General features: G+C 38.1%; 1 protein-coding gene across 2 annotated transcripts in view; it reads left to right on the top strand.

Annotated features, from left to right (window-relative positions):
* The first annotated feature begins 8,966 nt into the window (after positions 1-8,966).
* The window catches only part of LOC145981752 (uncharacterized), a 132,677-nt gene continuing 121,603 nt past the window's right edge, over positions 8,967-20,040 (top strand). The window contains exons 1-3 of one of the 2 annotated variants that reach the window (XM_083115158.1): positions 8,967-9,063; positions 14,511-14,658; positions 18,067-18,148. In XM_083115158.1, the coding sequence (XP_082971284.1) occupies positions 14,560-14,658; positions 18,067-18,148 (181 nt within the window). In that variant the 5' untranslated portion in view covers positions 8,967-9,063; positions 14,511-14,559. Of the gene's footprint in view, positions 9,064-14,510; positions 14,659-18,066; positions 18,149-20,040 lie in introns of those variants that run through there. The other variant, XM_083115159.1, reaches the window with a different exon arrangement.

Below are 20,040 nucleotides of genomic sequence, written 5' to 3'. Positions count from 1 at the left end.
CTGGTTCCTTATGCAAATATTGAGATATTTGACAACGAATATCTTCTAAAATATAGTAGCAAGGGAAAAGTTACGACTTTTACTATTAAGATTCATCCTTTCTAATCAATTTATCACAAAGTTGATTCAAATGTGTAAAATGGTTTTCAAGAAATCGTGTTACGAAGGAACCCCTGTTTTGTTCTCTCCAGGCTTCGACTGTAAGGTAGTTTTAACTTAAGCGCGTTGGATTTCTTTATGCTCTATGTTTTTAAATAAGATTATTTTGTTCTTGTCAACTGAAATCATGCTTAAATGCTATGGAAAGCTGTGAAAACTATTATCAGAAAACTAACGGAATAAATCTAAAATATCACAGCTTGATTGATATAAAAAATGCGGGATTGCCCATTTTTGTGAAAAAGGCATTATGCGATCTAAAAGCAGAACTTTTTAATATTGTATGTAAATGTAAGGGTGTAATAAACGTGACTGCTTCCCAGGCACGTATCCAAGGGGGGCTTAGGGTGCTCGAGCCCCCCGAAAGTTTTCAGTTTACACTAGATAAAATGAGATTTTTTGTTTCTTGTGGTGTCAAATAAAATAATGAGACGTTAATTTAAGGAGAGAAATAATTATCAAGGCAAGACGGAGAATATTCTATAACCCTGTTATTGGTAACAGCTCGTATCCAAGGTGGGAATCAGGGGGCTCAAGCCCCCCCCCCTTCAGAAAATGTTCAGTTTACGCTAGATAAAATTAGGTTTTTGGCTTCTTGGATAATATGGTGATAATTTGAGAGAGATAATTATCTAGGCAAGACGGAGAATGTTCTATAAGCCTGTTATTGTTAATAGCGCGTATCCAAGGTAGGGATCAGGTGGCTCGAGGCCCTAGCCGCTCCCCAAGGAAATTTTTCAGTTTACACTGATAGAATTAGGTTTTTGGCTTCTTGAATAAAGTGACGATAATTTAAAGAAAGAAATAATTATCGAGACAAGACGGAGAATGTTCTATAACCCTATTATTGTTAATGGCACTTATCCAAGATGGGGATCAGGGGTTCGAGCCCTCCCCTCCTTTAGGAAATTGTTTTGTGTACACTAGATAGGAAAGGAATTCCTGGATACGTGCCTGCTGCTTCCCGTAAAATATCACTGCACTCTCCATTTTTCTCTTCTGTCTTTTCTTTGGCGCCGTCAATAGTTTCAACACGTTGTGTGTTATATATATATATATATATATATATATATATATATATATATATATATGTCACATATTTGTTTTAATTAGTATTCTGCTCGTTCCGCCACCTGAACGCAGCAGCTAGGGCTCAAAGGGCAGTGCAGTTACACCGGAAGAAGGCTCGGAAATGGCAGGCTTCAGAAGTTAACTCATCCAAATTAAATTAAACAGGTATGTGTTCTCTCTAAATTTAAATCATAGTTCACAAATAATTTGATTAAAAGTTTTAAAAGTATCTGTTTTATTTAATAGCGTATTAATTGGTGCATTCTTCTCCAGCATAGCTATAGGCAGTGACCACACTACAGGGGGGGGGGGCAGGAACGCCCCCTATTCTCGTTCGACAATTTCTCTCTCTCTCTCTCTCTCTCTCTCACTCTCTCTCTCTCTCTCTCTCTCTCTCTTATCTGCCCCCAGTAAAACGACAAAAATAAATAAATGAATGAATGCTCTTTTAGCCAAAATATGCCTTTTTGTGTGGTATGTAACGGAATAATAAACATGATTGCCCCGAGAAAATATGATTTACCCCTCCATCTTTACTATTGCGCCGTCACTAGATGCAACATATTTTGATTTCTATTGTTCCCACATATTTATTTTAATTTTAGTATTGTGAATCACATTCCACTGTGTTACCTCACGCAGCCACCCCCCCCCCCCCGCCACACACACACGTACTCACGTACACACGTATTCTTGAGCCATTTTAAAAAAAATCATTTCGCCCCATCTTCTGGACAATGTTTTCCCACTTGAAGCCCTTTGCAGATCTAGATCCGGGGCTATAGCCTTCCCAAGCCACCGTCCCCTCCAAATACTCTCTTGGCCCCATGAAAGAAAGAAAAATATATGTATTTATACGAAATATTAATTTGACTTGGAAGTTTCTTTTTTCGAACAGGAATAACTTTTAAATTTTAATAGCTTATAATTTTACACTAGCAATTTTTAGTAAAGGTTTTGCGTAACCCTAAAAGTACATTTAGAGACTGCAAGGTCAACTCCCGATATTTCAGATATATTAATAATTTTCATCACAACGTCTAGTAATAATTATTTGTTACTTCAATAATCTCCTCGCAAATGTTTCTCGCATATTAAAACATAGATGCCATATGATTGCCATTTTCTGTTTATTTCCTGGTAATACTGACCTCCGTGGCGAAGTGGTTAGCACAACGCTTTACGATGCCAAAGGCCCCCAGGTTCGAATCACCTCCCGGGCATGGGTCTACTTTCCATTCATCAATTTCATCATATCATCACGCATCCTCATCTTTGCGATTAGCCATATGTGACAGATAAGCGAAGTAAAATAAACCAAGTCTATTAATCAATTATTTTTTAAAACTCTTTAATTCTTCTTTAGCATGCCACGTTTTTGTTAAAATTATATTACGATTTGTAAAATGACGAAATTCTAAAGGAGAACACGCAACTTACTTTGTAGCGCATCGGTCAGAAAGTTTCAGGAATATGGATTTTCGAAATACATTTTTTCACATGTACTTTGCCCCCTTTTAAAAGTAGCGCGTTTTCAATTATGTTACTAATCATTAAAAGGATGCCTCAATACCATCTTGGAGGATGACAATTAATATTTTCCCCCTCCTAAAAGTAATAATATACTTTCGCTCTCTGAATCTCCCATAAAAATGCTAGGAGCCGTCTGCTTCAGCCGAGCTCACTCCCTCTCTGGTGACGTCACGCGTTTGTGCAAGATCGGCAATCTTCGGATGGCTTTACCTAATCTCTATCTACCTTGGGTCGAGGTATGCCCACGAGGTTAGGTTAGGCCTGTTAGGTTAGGTTCCATTAGCACTCATTTCACCCCTAAATATGTGCTTCATCATCTAAAAAATTCCTCAGTACGTTCAATTGCGCATATCCGGACAACATCGGTTTTTCTCGATTTACTCCTTCAGGAAATTTTTGCTCGCTTTGGGATTTACGTTGTTGAATTCCTTATAAAATAAGCTTTCCAACGATATATGACACGTATTCCTTATGAAAAGGACGTAAACTAGAGTCTTACCTTACATTGGAAAAAGAAAAACCCGCTCACACGTCATCTTGTCAAACTTCCGCGTGGTTGCTACACTGTGAGGGGGTTACATAACCGAACGCACGGAACATTTGATTCATGTAGTCGACGGTAATGGCGGCACTAGCTATCGTACAATGGAGATGCATGATTGACGAAAAATACCTTATTTACAGGCAAAATACGTTGCAAGATTCTAAAAAACAATTTCCCCGGCTTCAGAAAGTCCTCAAGAACGCAATTCCGTAAGTACTTTCTCGTCTTTTCTCCTGTAAATTTTAAGAAATCCGTCTCCGTCTTATACTATCGTTACCCGAACCCTCTACTATATGTCGAAGGCCGAGGGCTCCCTAAAAACTTACTTTTGTCTCCGCCCCCCCCCCCCCCGCACTGCGGGGTTTTGCGGATTGTAGATCCGACCCAGCTTGTGCCAATAAGGATGAATCCGTGGCGTATTCTCCCATGTTACATGGTTTAACGCCAGTAAACCAACTTTTATCAAATGTAGAAATTGCTTGAGGTTGTCCGACTTCTGCTTTAATTTTACTTGCTTACCTGCATTCGTGTTTTATTTCTACTTTTATCTCATTAATATATAACTATATATACAATAAATAACAATGTTGCGGTAAACCAGGTCAAATTTTCAGAATAAGCCACGGGGATGAATGAAGTTATCCCATGCCCTGGTAGGAAATGGACCAAGAACTTTGTGAGGCATAGGCGCCGACTCCATGGGGCTTGGGGGGCAGAGCCCCCCTAATAATTTTGCTTAAGAGGATCTAATGTATTATTTTGCTTCTCTTGTAAAGGTTACTCTGAATTGTGCTACATGAACTTAACTTTAAATACACATTTGAAATGTTCTAGACCATCAATTTGGGGGGGCTGAGACGGCTAAACCAGCTACTTTGGGGGGGGGCTATGACCAGAGACAGCAAAACACATGACTTATTACTATATACTAGCAGTGGCCGCGTTGGCTCAGTCGGTAACGCGTCTGACTACCATGCTAAAGGTCCCGGGTTCGATCCCCGGCCGGTTCAAATCAGGGAACTTTTCTAACGATGGAAGCGGCCCCGGCGCCCACCCAGCGTCGAATAACATGGGTACCTGGGGGAAACCCTGGTGGGTAAAGGCGGTCAGGGGCGTGATGCTGATCACATCACCCCCACTCACGACCGGATCAAGAAAGTGTGGGGCGTTACCCCCACACCCCCTATACGCCTTAATGGCGTGGTGCTATGCACAGGGGAACACTGTTAAAATTTTGACTAAAAAGAGCTTCAAAAGACGATGTGCTTGAACTAGGGTAGTGGATAGGACGTTTGGGCTACAAATGGCTCTCACATGACAATCAGAACGAGATCATTGATATATTAGGGAGATCTGTTTTGCGCTCCGTGGTAGCAGATATTAAAAGTCGGGAATATTTTGCTATTATGGTTGACGAAACATGTGACATATCTATCCGTAGATAATTAATATTCTGCATTAGAACTGTGAATAAAAATTTTGATATTTTTGAGGAATTCATGGGCTTTTATGATATTCCGAACACTGAGACCAAAACTTAAAAAAGGGAGAGAGTGAGTCATTCATTAATTTATTTCAGTGATCAGAGCCCCCCCACCCCCAATAATTTTGACAAGTCGGCGCCCCTGTTGTGAGGTGAAGTCGTAAGTCAGTCACTCAACTCAATGGATAGATAAGAATCTGTCTCACGTGTCTCCATATTCTCTAGGGCAGTGGTATTCATCCTGGGGTTCTCGTACCCCTGGGGGTACGCGAAGACTTTGTAGGGGGTACGCACAATTTAAAATAATTATAAATAATGAAAACTGTTTCTGACAGAGATAACTTGAAAATGTAATAAAGGGAAGCAAAGAAAATAGACATTTCTTTGTCAACATTTTCCTCGAAGTAAATATTAAAAGGGATCGATTGAGGATTCCATGTTACTCCCCCCACCGACCACTAGACTAAAGGATTCTAACTCTGATTTATTATTATGCTCAGAACTTGTATTATCCTCCATTTCCAAGAATCGCTTTTGTTTACTCTTTGCAACAATGAAATCTTTCAGCTGTGCTCATTGCTAATCGTGCTCCGAATTGTATTTGAATTGTTTGTTTCAAACGCTGACAATAATGGGAGTGTTTGTGAATGTACGTTACGGACTGGAGAAAGAAAGAATGAGAGAGAGAGAAAGGGGAGTTCAGTGTTATTTCGTGACTGTTGTGTGAAGGTGCGGTTTCTTCTCGTCTCTCCCTCTTTATAGTTACGTTCAGTTTCTCGTTATTAGTGTGGTGATTTTACCTTCTGTTGCATCATGGATAAATTCATTATACGTAAATTCAGGGTAACATTATCGTATGAGGGAAACGGATTCCTTCAAATTTACAGGAGAAAGTACTTACGGAAATCATTTCTTTAGCGTTGTGGAAGTTCCCGAATATAGATTTGATCCATTTTAATGTGAATGCGTGTTGTTTTCTGCGAAAATCTCTGTCCGACACGCTGTTTCTGCTCCCGCCATTTGCTTTCTGCATGAGAGTGCAATGTTCCGTGTGTTAAGATGATGCAACCCCGTAGCCAGTGTTTCAGCCTCGCCGTGTTTTCACTAGAACCACGTTTTTTAAATTTTTTTTGGAACGCGTTTACAATACTGGACCACTCTCCAATTGCTATGAAATTTCGCCTACTCACTAATTGAGACCTCCTAATCACCAATCTGCATGTAATAATTGGCGGTCAAGTATGGTAATCGATAAAGAAACGAAATAAACTATGTTTTCTTAACGTAACGTAACCCTACCATAAGAACAGCAGCTCCACGGAACAAGCCATTTTCCCCGAATGGGTGTCACTTATCGCACAACACTGTAGCAACATTGTGTTCTGACGTCGCAGGAGATAGCTTTTTCATGTTAGGCAATACAAGGTAACGCGTCTCTTAGCGAAAATATTAATTTTTCTTTGTATTTATGCTAATGGAACCTAACCTAACCACGTAGGCATTCCTCGTCTGACGTCAATATTCAAGGTTGCAAGATTGTTGTGCGTAAAGGAAGAGCATTAACGAATTGCGAAAGAAAGATGGTTCCGAATTGCTGTGTATGGACAATGAACGTGGTAAGTCGCAAGGTTATTTTACAAGTTCTACACGTAAATGCGACGTATTAGCATAATTTCAAATCCGGGCACGAAAGTAGATATTTTCCGGTGAACGAGGTTGCAACACTGCATATATCGACAAAACACTCTCAGAACGCCCCCTAAACCAGTACGCTATCACGGCCATAATGTGTTACAGATTCGAAACAACAAGTAACAGTAAGTACTCGTAAATAGAAGAAATAGACATTATCTTAGTTAGAAATGCATTATTTCGCCTTAAGAATTGTTCCGCAACACGTTAGCAATGTAAAGAAGTCCGAAATATATGATTCGTAGGTGTTTCCCTCATACGATAATAGTACCAAAATCAGTGAGACAAGTGAAAGTGGCGCTAGTGTTGAACCACCGACAGTGAAAAGTGCTGCAGAATCGGTTTCTCCTCCACCGGATATCAGTGAAAATAGTGTGGTACTATTATAGCAGAGCGTATAGAAGAGAAAGTGTGCGCACTTCGGTTTCTTCCCGTAAGCCAACTGAATAGAGCGGTGCGCCACCGAAACACTGGCAGCACCTTCGCTTGCGACGAGCGTCTTCTGCTTGCAGTGCGGCCGCGCTTTATGTAGAGCGTTGTATTTTGTTGTGCTAGAATAACATTGTGTACTTTTATTAATGACAACGTTGATACGTTATTCAGTTTATGCCCGGTTCGCTCAACCATCTTTAAAACGTTCTTAACGAGTTGATAGTTAACGCATCACTAAAATCTTAGCAGCCTGTTAAACTTTTAATATTCGCTCAAGCGATTTTATAGGCCCGTTAACTAACGACATGTTAGAGACGTTTTGCTTTGATGCCTTGCTATTCTCATACTTTCATACGAGAAATGCAACGTTTTCATTGGTTGCACCGTGGACAGTAGACTGTGCGTAAGCGGATTTGGGCTTTTTTGTATGAAATCCCAGAAACAAAAATAAATAAAGTAATGTGTAACACATAAATATATGTTTAAGAAATGAATGTTAGTTAGGTAATTACGTCCGCACACCGAAAATGTTATGTATTAGGATTAACAGTTACATTGTAATTTCATCACATAATGAATAACCAAACATAATGTAAAGTATTACCGTACTACACATGTATGTTTCATTAAGAAGAAAGCTTAATCCTAAGCTGTTTCTGGTAATGTAGTTTCGTGCATGGACATTGTAAAAGTATGCATATTTGTTTGTAAAACACACTACCACGCATTCGGAAATTATTCTTTGCACGGTACGTTCGTACAAGTGGTGAGGATACTGTCTAACAGTGTACTTGTCCTTTTTACCATTTATGATAAATCAAATATAAAATATAGTATTGTATTATATATTTTTTCTTTGAAAAATATTTGTACGAAACAAAAACACAACCATTCAGAAACGTCCCTTGTACATATGCATGAATGGTAATCATACTGGTAAACATTTTACTTGCCTTCTTTTTTTTGTCAGTGATTATTTGGAAACAGTAGATTTCTTGTTTGCAATGCCACATTCACATCAATCCCAATAGAAGTGACTTGCAATATTTACATATTATTTAATTGCCAGGGCACAGTAAGTTAAGTTATGCATGGTGTACATTTCGTGAAATGTTCTCTTTTGTTGAGGAAAATTATTATAGCAAACACACGTTCATTTCCACCTTTAGGCCTCTTTTGCAATGCCATTTTCATATAATTAAATTTATCAAACTTAAAACAGATTACCCTAACCTAGAACAGTAGTTTTTATTTATATATATTTATGATCTTGTATTGGCAGTCGGTAGGCACTCATTTAAATCTAATTTACGAAATTACAATGTAACTGTTAATCCTAATACATAACATTTTGGTACTAATTTACTATCCTTCGGACACATTTATTTATTTTTACAATTGAAACTCGCTTATATCCGACTCGTCAGTGATTGTGATAAAGGTTTTTAAACAACCGTTCCGATCCCAACTTCGGCTTCCCGACTTTTGGTGAAAGAGAAAGGAGTCGTCTGAGAGAGAGAGAGCCAGGAGGGTCTCCCACCAAGAAGAGAAAGGAGAAGGGAGAGAAAAAAAGAACCTGGGACCTTCTCCTTCTTTCTCCTCTCTCTATCTCTCTCTTGCTTTTTCCTCTTCCTTCTTCTCTCCTCTCTCTTGCTTTTTCCTCTTCCTTCTTCTCTCCTCGCTCTAACTAACTAACTAACTCCCTTTCCTTCTTAAACCCGAAGGTTCATGGCTGCAGCAACACAAGCCTTCCATCTTTCCCTATCTTGAGCAAGTTCTATATACTCTTTTCCATCCTCTCTCGCTCTTGTTTATTCCCCTTGTACTAGCCCCCCCCAACTTTTCTCTTCTTCTTTTGGCATTTCTCAATGGTTGAGTCAGGAGTAAGAATAAGCGTCAATTTTACTCCTGCCACGGAATTCGTCTGCTAACCGACCGAGGATAACGAAGACGAAGAAGCATTCTACAAACAGAAGACGTACAATATGTGAAAAACTGCTTAGCGGCCCAGCGGGTAATCCAAAGTAAAATGTAAATAAATAAAAGACGTACGACAAAACGGGTAACAAACTTTTGCTTTCAGCACCAAATAGGAAAACTTCAAAGAAATTTTTATTTCTACTGCAGTTGTTGTGGTGTAAATTTCTAAGTAAGCATGTTAAATTTTGCCAAATTGTACATAAAAATTTATCGATTTTTTGCTTGTAAAATTATGCAGTATTTGATTTAGGATAAAAGATGTTCAGCAGTTGCTAAAGTTACCTTACTTGCGCGTTATAATTTACCTTCATAACATTACACTAAATGAAATGTTTTGACCTTTTTTATATTACAAGAACTAGTTGGTATATGTATAAATTAAGCGCTGAACACCACATAATTGGCGGTGAATATGGAAATTGGCTGATGTTTTCGTAACGTAGTAAATGTATGGTTCTGATCAAAGAGAATGTTCTGATGTAGGTCCTGAAAACGACAATGATAAATTAATGTTTAATTTGTTTGTTAATATAATATAAACAGGGTACCATACATTTAGTGTGTGAAACGATGATTTTGACGGTAGGCCTAAAATAGTAGGGAAAGTGGGGAGTTTGTACCTAAGGAATCATTGCTGAATGACATATCCAAAATCGTACCACGGGAACCCCCCTTCCAGAGACGGATGGGTTTCAAAATGGCGAACTGTACGTTCCTACTAAAGGCAAAAATAAAGTGCGCTTTTACACAGCGATAATGCTTTTATTTACATTAATGTTTCAAATAAAACAGAGAACTTCCAAATCGAACATATTATGGGTGTGGTTTTGAGTTTTTAAATCCACTTCATACACAAATAGATTAATTGGAACTGAACATGGAATTTAATGTGGGATCTGGAGGACTGACTATATACAGTATGTAACATTCTTATTCGTACACACCGAGTTTCAAAGAAAATGCTTTAATATCTGGAAGGAAATACACTCTTTTGAAATTGTTTCTTTACAATTCAATAACTAATATCATTAGGAACATAAAATCTTACCCAAATTCTGTATAACCAATGACAATAATAAATTAAATGAAACTGAAAGAGAAACATGCCATTTTTTGTACAACTTTTCTATTCGTACACTTAATAATATAAAAGAAAAAAGTATATTCAGAGCAAATTGACTCACAGTTCTAATACATTGATGCGTATCCTTTGGCTTTAATTACTGCTTGACGCCTGTTCTTCATAGAATTAACCAGTTTCTGACATGTTTCAGAGCTTATTTTATTCCACTCGGCTTGCACAACAGTTTTGAACTCTTGTTTGGACTTGACGCCTGCTTTATGGACTCGCCTCTTCAAAATTGCCCATAAATGCTCGCTGGGATTTAAGTCTGGACTTTGAGCTGGTGTTTGTAGTAGTTTGGGCACATTTCATATTAGCCAATTCATGTTAACTCGCGCCTTATGCTTACTGTCATTGTCTTGTTGGAATCAGTAGATAGGCGGCATGTCCATTTTTTGGACACTCGGCTTTACATTGTTCTTCAATATCTTCAAATATGTGATATAATGCACCCTGGAACACATGATTCACTAATTATTTGTGCCTGACATATGCATCCATGATACCATCAATAAACTGGATGGTACCAACACCTTTGGACGACATACAGCCCCAATTCATTAATGACCCACCACCGTGTTTAACTTTTGGAACTGTATTAATGAGATCATTGTCTTTATTTGATTTTCTCCAGACTCTATTTATCTCATCTGACCCGTATATATTAATCTTGGACTCGTCTGACCATATGACACTATCCCAAAATTCCTGGTCCTTGTGGGTGTGCTCTTTCGCGAATGAAAGTCTATTCCTGCGATTCACCATACTTACATACGGCCTTTTTTGTGGTATTCTGCCATGTTATCCATGCTTCCACAAGGCACGTCGGACAGTTTGATCGGACATCATCTTGCCAGCAACATTTTCTACTAACGGTCGTAACTGAGGAACACTTAGTCGGGGCTTTTCTCGCATTCTTTTTAAAAGAAAGCGTTCATTACGTTTATTCAACCTTCTCTCTTTTGGTTTTCTCGGCACATTCTGTGCTGAACCATCCTCTCTAAATTTGTTTACTATGTATTGAACTGTGGAGTGTGATTTATTGACTGTTTGTCCAATTTTTCTTAACGAATAACCTCTAAGGGCCAAATTATAATAACATCCTTCAGATCGGAACTAAATTCCTTCACCTTGCCCATTTCGAACACTCTGATAGATAGACGATAGGCCTACAACAATACTTACGCCAGCATTCCGCTTGACGGGGAGCGCGCCTGCATGTTCAAACTTGTTACGAAGTTGCAAACTGCACGAAATCACCCGAATAGCGGTGGCGCTGTATGCGAGGAAGATTGAAGCTCTTGCCTGTACGAATAACAATGTTGCATGAAACAGCGTGTTTTTCTCTTTTCACTCAAATTATATGCTCTTTTTATACATTTTGAACATACAATTTTATTGACATTTGTTGCTGAAACCTTGATTAACATTAATTTCCAGGTACATATGAAAATGATTATATTTACTAGTAGATATGACATTTTTTCCTCGGAAATTCTATGTGTACGAATAACAATGTTACATACTGTATGTCCCAGCCCTACTGGGTATGAAATCCGAGTGTGTCTGATTGCAAGGTGATGACATTACCTCTAAGCCATTGGGGAGGACCAAAAAAAATCTTGATATAGCTAGTATTATAATCTGCGAGAACATGCAGAAACAGGAGTGGCCCAAGTTCCTTTTGTTTTATTGCGATTTCATCATGATACGAATGCAATTTTTACATAGTTCGATTTCGATGTACATCTGTTAACACATACTGTGGAGTTTTAGCGATTACTTAAGGCTTTGTTCAAGATATGCTTTCGTGGTTAGGTTAGGCAGGTTAGGTTTGGTTCCTTTAGCATTAAAATAAAGCCCCTGAATGCATTCTACTAAGGTTCCGATTTACTTCTACATTCATTAACACGCTTCTACGATATTTACTGTCGCTTGTCAACGGAGAATATGTTGTCCATGAGAAGTGCGTAAGGTAATTTTCAAGTTTTTTTTTCAACATAAATAACTTTTTTCGAGTCCAAACAGTGCTCATTACTTTAAGGAAGGTTCAAATTTCGTGTGACAATGATTTCCAAAATTCTACGATAATTAGTCTTTGTGATACGAGAAATCATAAAACAATCTGAACCGTTACCGTGTGATGTGGGAATGTTTGGAAATTCATGTTCTTTGTTGAAAATTAATTCTCCATTCATGTTCTTTGTTGAAAATTAATTCTCCGACGGACAATAGCGTTTGGCATGTACTCCTTCGTACATCATCATGAGTTGTGATTGTTTTGTTCATGTTCATTGGGAATCCAGTGTTTCACACTGTCTGTGTTTGCAACGAAAGTTAGAAACATGACGCGTCGTGGATGCGTGGTGAAATTCGTACCGGGTGTGGAAAATCCAGTGGATTTTTAAATTTAATTGAACACGGGATCGTGAAGAAGGGAAAGGAATGTCGAAAATATGGCAGTGAATGTAAGCTACTCGTTAGAAGGAATGGGCCGTGGGTATATGCCTAATACGACGTGTCGTGGATGCGTGGTAAAATTCAGGTAAGTTTTCCATATCCTGGAAACAGATTTCTTCAAATTTAAAACTTTGTGGGCAGGTGTCTCCGGCCAACTTCTAACATGCCTTTAACGGGGACTCTATATAGAGAAAGCCGGGTAGCCGGAGCATAACAGAGCGTAGGCTGGGCCGCGGTAGCTGTAGGTCAATTACCCCAGGGGCGGAGCCCGGAATCAGCGGGAAATTTGGGCTCAAAAATTTCAAACTAAAATGATTTTTTATTTTAAATTTCCCATTGATTCCGGGACGAATAGCCCCAAAAACCATTCACGGATAGCGCCACAAAACATTACAATTTTCTTCGTAAAACAATGCAAAAATTTTTTTTTTAAAGTATTAATCAGATGAGCTTTGTTCTCGGGTATTTCTTGGGTTCTGAAGGTTGAAATACTGCGTAACGAATGAAAATCGACAAAAAAACAAGCACGACGTGCGATTATGTAGGAAGGTGTACGCGCCATATTGTGTCTCAGGAAAGCGAGAACACTATGAGATAGAAGTACTCGTAATGTGAAAAATTGCAATTACTTTGATCAAAAAAATGTGAATACACCTTAAAGAATGTTCCGCGAAGCAGGTAGGTAAGTATGAATGTTAAAAAATTGACAAAACGAAGAAGTTATAGGTGTCCGGGGAATAGTAGATTTTTACCGAACTTCATGCTTGGACTCAAATTAACATTAGTTCTGCATCTTTTGTGGGCCATGATCTTGATCACTGGAAAGACTATCAAAGACAATGAAAGCTCTTCCATTTGTTTTCAGAGTGAAATCTACATAAGAGATTGTAATGTTATCATGTTCTTCATTATTATAGCATGAAACGCAATGTAGAAGAGATTCACAGTCCAAAAGGTACTGGTTTGTACACTGACTTTCTTCAGTTTCTTCTACTCGTAACTTGTTGATGTAATTGATTATTATATTACCTAATTAAGACTTATTGGCTTTCCTAAACAAAGTTTGTGATTTGAGTAATATATTAATGAAATGCAAAAGGTTTTCATAGCACATGACATCTTCCAGATTCATGTCACCGCTGGTGGTAACAGTCATCATTCTCTGATAGAGGGGCACCGGTTCGATACACGAGCCAAAATCTCAGGGGAAAAGTATTTACGCTTCCCTGCATGCCTTAGACTGCATTGCCATGGTGCAGGGCAATTAGTGAAATGAAAAGGAAAATGGTAAACAAACCGGATATAAAATGCAAATTTTTATTTGATCTATCATGAGAAATACAGTAATTGTTGTTGTTGAGTTGGGGTTTGAAGTCCACTTTATGCACAGTAAGGCTAATCGGGACTGGACCTACAGTTTAAAGTGGGATCCGAACCACTTGTGCCTCCACCGGGTATCGAACCCGGGACCCCTTGATTACAAGGCGAGGACGCTACCACTGCACCATCAGGTAGGCCCAGAAATACAGTAATATTTTACCATAAAATTTATCTTTAACCCGCCATTTGTTTATTTGTTTAGGATCTGCTGTAAATCGAAAGAATTTTTGCTGCTCAGCCAGTTTACAATCTTCAACTTGCGAGCCCTAGTATGGAATTGTATATCAATGGCTGCACGTAGCATGTCCTGGGATGTTGTTCACTACAAACTCTCTCACCAACACTGTTTGTAGAGGTGGGACTGACTGTGCCGTGTGCACTTTTGTAAATAGCCACTCACCCACTTTATCTTTATATACGTTGGATGTCAACAGTAGAGCGGCCATGTTGTACGAGCTACTATGCTACTGCTCGATCATCACGACACCTTTATGGCATGTTGCTAAGGAACCATTTTGAGTCCCAAAATCCAAATTTTCATTATGCATAAATCTCCACGAAGTTTAGAGTAAAATTCCTGTTATTTACTTACTTACACGTGTAAGTATCTAATATCACTTCAAATATAATTTCTACTTCTTGTTACTTTTCAGATGCAGCGCTTGATATCCTGGGTGCTATTATATAGATTATAGATTGAAGATGGAAACAGAAGACAGTTTTGGTGCCTCTAGCTTAAGTAAGGAATTCACTGATTGGCTAGAAAAGCACAAGGATGCACATGCTTTAAAGTTGATGAAGGTAGGTATTAAGTAAATATTTTTTTTATGTACAATTTAAATGAAGATTTTTTGCTATTGTTATTTCATTTTAGGCATACGTGAAGATTATTTTGTTGAATTCTGAGTAAATTGTAGATCATCTAATTTTTTATTGAATACATAATGACTTTTCCAGTAAGATAAATATTTTCTCAGTTTATTTGAAGATGCGACATTATTTATATAATTTTTTCTAACCTAGTAGTAAGTATTATTGTACCTACAACATAGCACAGTTATGAAAACTATGGACTCTGTAATTGCTGAAAAATTTATATATTGGGCAATTCTCTGAAAAGTGAAACCACGATATCAAATAATAAAATTGCAGTATTCATTTTTAATTAATGGTATTTATGGAGAGTGCAATCTAAACCATCACAAAAAATAGGTGAATATTTAGAAAATATAAATAAAAAAAACATCTGAAAAGTTTAATGTCAATTTACAAGTGAAAATAAACTCTGAAACTTTACCTCACGTACGGATACACTTTTATGGATACATATAATTAGCATATTTGAATTCTTTTTATTTATCAAACATAGTGTTACTTGGCTGCATATTAAATATGGAAATAAAGGAATACCTTTTTTTATAAACTGCAAAACTGGCATTTTTAAAGTTCCCCGTGGCCTTATCACATGCATCACACAAAATATTAACTTTTTCTTGTGCAGCAAGATTTCTTTATAGAAAACATTTCCAACCTAAAATATACTTTCATATACAGCATAAGGTACTGGAGATGTAATTAATCTAATTTCATAGAAGCCACTGAAACACCAGTGCAAATAGTTTGCGTGTCCAATGCATCACACTTCAATGCATGACTTCATGAAACTTGAACTGTCCTATGGAATTAACTAGGAGAGGAGGTCTATTTTTTTTTACAATTTGTCTGGTTGGGTACGGTAACTTTTCAGTCTTCAAAGGCCAATTCCAGTGGTTAGTATCGCCAGCCTTCATCATTATGGATATCTCATATTCATCACGAACCTTTCTCGTAACTTCACTGGGATATTGTTCACCATCATATCTTACTATGACCCAGACACCCACTCTATAGCCTGCACTCACCTTCACATGAATTTCAACGAGGGATAGTCAGAAGAAAATCAAGAAACCCTGTTCATAAAAGTGCATGTCCTGTTTACGGATGAGGATGCATATGGCAACTTCCACTTCTGCTGTTGTTGTAGTGAAATGCTTCCCTTCCAGTTCCTTCTTCAGAACAGGGAAAAAGTGGATGTCACTGGGTGGAAGGTGACTTAGCTGCTCAGCACATCCACCGGACTCGGAAGCAACAGCCCGACTAATGGTGCTAGTCGGCACGCAATTGCTCGAAGGAGCAATCACATGACCACAGTGCCGGCTGCGGTCTCCGAATCAGATGTCTGCGACTGGCAGCATCTGCTTTATTAAATTCTGTACAAACATGCTCACATACAAATTGACAATGTTTGTAAACAATATGAGCTAAATACAGTAAAGAGGGCTCATGGCAAACCCAACGCTTCATGCAGTGTACAACGGCCATGTTATCACACAACAAATACACATTATATTCAACACAAAGTATCAGAGTAGCAATCACTGATAAAAATTCCATTTGAAAAATTGGGAAGATCTGGTTCCAAGTAAACACAAAAATTTCCTTGCGATCTGCTCGAACCCCTGCAATGGACGTAGGCGTGGCATCCGTGTAAACCACTACATCGGTGGTGAAAGTTGACTGGAGACTGAAAGGGAGTCGACTGGCAACCTGGCCACGGTCCACCGCAAGTTGTAGTGAAGCAGGGCATAGGCCAGCGGATAGGTAATGGAAGTGGTGGCCTGTATTCAAGTTAAGAAGCCACACAGTATAAGTTGCACCGGACGCCGCTTGAGAAATCTCGTCGGAATGTTGCGTACCAACATCAGGTATTTAGGTAGGACAGTAATATTACGAGATGCTAAATCCTGAGGCATCCCCACCCGATTGTGGAAGATGGTTGATCTTTGCTGCCACAATGTGGGGTCCAGTTGTCATCCAAGAGGAGGATGCCTGATGCCAGAAGGTTATGAATTTCCCTACCGAAAGTGCCACGTTCCCATTCAGAGCGAACAACAGCTCACACTTCATCCTTTGTCCATGATTGCAACACACCTCTGTTCTCCATACCGGCCAGGCACACACTTTGCAACTCTTTCTGTCTTCAACACAGCAGTATGCCGTCACCCTTTTTAAGGAAAAGGTTGTATGTCAGCAAACAAAAGAAGAACTGTGCCGTTATAACCACAACATATTGCCAAGCCAAAATCTCCACACTTTCCGGAAATACACATAAAACTTTTTTCGCAACAGTTCCCCGTAATTCAGGAGTTGGAACATTCTGAAGGGTATATGAACCTCTACCTGGAATAGATTTTACATTACGTAGTGATTTGATACCTTCAATGGGCTGAGCAGCATTGTAACGTCTCTGTTTCATGAAATTGCTTATTCATTTGTCAAGACAACTTTAGTTTTGAGCATGAGATTTCTTATTACTTCTGAAAACTCTGAAGCAGTCTGCACAATTGCTACATATTTACTTTTGCTCATTACATGAGTACGAATAAGTGATTTTTGCTTGTCTGCCAATTACAACACTGTTCCTTTTCCATGTGAAGTTGCAAAGTACCTCCAGATGAATGTTTTTTCTGTATTTACAACAAAGTTCTTGCAAAGACAAAGCCATGCATCTATTTTTGAATTCTGAAGATGGTCCATCGCATCGGCCATATAACTTCATCAGTATTGGGGATGGTCTCTGATTTTGGATCAATTGCTTCATACAGAGCACAGAAAAAGCAAGCAACAGTATTTTTTTCTTAAACCTTGTTTCTGAGCATGCAAGATATGTTTGACATTCACCCTGGAATGTTGTAGTAGCTATGAACTACGCTACAATCTCACTGCTCCGGAGCACAGGATACAGAAATTTAGTCCTGCATTGTTATCTGCAATAACATTATCCAGACTTTAATAACAGATAGTAGAATATATTTATAAGCAGTGCTCGAAAAATCTTCTTCAAAGCTAGGTGCCAGCTCTGAATCTCAGGTGCCAGGAAATCACCTACTAACAATTGTGCGTACTACAGTGTTTCAAAATTAAGGCAACCCATACTTTGAAAATATATATCTTGAAAACCGTAAGAGGATGAAAGATGGAAGACATGATAAAATTGGTGAAGGTTCACTCACAAGTAACACACGTGTCAAGGCTGGGATTGGACCCCTGGCTTTGGAGTGTATAAGTTAATAGCATAAGTAAATATTGCTGTATTCATTACTGGATGAAAATGTTAATTAGTGTAATAATTTATGTAATCCTAGCTGTGTTATACTTTATTTTTTGTAGAGCGAGATCTGTGAAGATGGGCGTGTTACCCTGAATTGCAGCTGGGGACCCACAAAGGATTTTGTCATTTTTTGTCCACAAGGTAAATATATTTATTCTTGCACTTAGAAGTTTAAAATGTAATTTTAAATGACACTAGTTGCTAAGTGTGTGATTTTTTTAATGTATGAAAATGCTGAATGGCTAATATTCTCCTCCTGGTATGAATTGCATAATACACGTGTATGATTATTAAAGCCTGGATTTATAAGCACAATCAAACAGTAAAATAAGCAAGTTAATAAGCACAAAAAATGAAAAAATAAGCACCAAAATAAGCATAAACAAATACATGAAAATCTGAAAAAATATTTGTTTATTTGATCTCTTACCTTATTCAAAGGAAGGTCATCCTGAGATTTTCTTTTGTGAATCTCCTGCGTCTGTCAGTGAAAATGTTCTTTCCACATCGCATGACGTTACAGGTGCAAATGACACACACTACAGTTCTTCTTCGGTGAATTCCTATTCAATGTCTGTTTCTTCACCAGAAATCTTTTTATAAATTTGACACAGTGTTTTGTAACCAGAATTTTTCTGTAATACCTGAATGAGCTTGTCGGACGCAATTTTAGCAACACCGTGAGTTTCTGAAGACAACGCTACTGAAATTTCATCAATCAGAGAAAGCGAATGTTGCAGCTTCCAACTGTGTTATAATATCAGGTAATTTGTAAAATCGATTATGGATGTACTGTATCTTTTCTTGGATGCGTTTTTAGCAAAACATTCCTGGGCTGTGACAATGCTGGCTGCATCTTCTGCATTTAAGGTATACAAATCTGTTTTCACTTCATAAAAATATTCTGCGTAGTATGACACAGCCTCTAACTATGAACCCCATCGAGTTATAACTGGCTCAGTAGGTAAAGACAAATTTGGAAGCAGTTCACAAAATTTTTGGGTTCCAATCGGTGACTTTACAAAAACTTTCTTCATGCTGGAGACAAGAAGATCCAGGTCTTTATAATGGCTTCTAACAGTTTCAGCGACCCGATGTAAACCGTGAGGAAGGCACATCAGGTGAACTAATTTAGGGTAAAGAACTTTTAATCCAGCTCCCGCTTTAACAATATATGGAGCAGCATCACTGAGAAATAACAATACATTGTCATATCGTACCCCTTCTGGCCACACGAAAGCTAACGAGTCATTGAAAAATTTTGCAAAAGTGGAATGATTTACTCGGTCAAGTATTTGTATGTTAAGAAGAAATGATCTCCTGCCTGCTTTCATAGCACCAACCACAGCACTACACATGCACTGTCCTGCTGCATCATCTGTGGTTTCATCTATAGAAATCAATATGTTTTTGAGCTTCAGTTCATCCCGAATATTACGAATTACATCTTGAAAACACTGGTACATAGTTTTTGCGCAATGTGGATTCATCTGGCACCCTTTTGTTTGTGTATATTTCTAAAAACTTACAAAGCTGCGCATTATTTAATTTCCACAACAGAATGTCGGCACCCACTAATGCTAAACACAAGTCTTTGGAAAATGTATCACTTGAACTCGATTGTTCACCTACATTGCTTGTAATCAGTTGCTGATTTAACTTAGATTTCTTCTTAGAACTTTCCTTGTCGTGTTGTATTAATATGCTGCACAATGTCATATTTCTTCTTTGCAGAAACACTCTTTTCACACAAGGAACGAAATAACACATTGCCGTCCTCACTAAATATATTATTGATCTCATCATTCCAATGCCGTCGTGTGATTGAAATACGATTGAAATATGGCAGATTTGGTTAAAATATGCTATTTTAAATTAAAATCATAAAATAAGCAAGCATAACCATTTTCTGCAGAAGTAAGCATTTATAAGCACTTTCAACCTTAGTTAAATAGCTCATCAATGTATGTAATACGAAGTATAACCTTTCTTCTTACCATTAGAAGACTGGAAAAGAATATGCATTTTGCTTA

This window comes from Lepisma saccharinum, chromosome 30 (genome assembly GCF_977018435.1).
Source record: "Lepisma saccharinum chromosome 30, izLepSacc3.1, whole genome shotgun sequence".
Taxonomy (NCBI): Eukaryota; Metazoa; Arthropoda; class Insecta; order Zygentoma; family Lepismatidae; genus Lepisma; species Lepisma saccharinum.
This window is presented reverse-complemented; position numbering and strand designations above follow the sequence as displayed.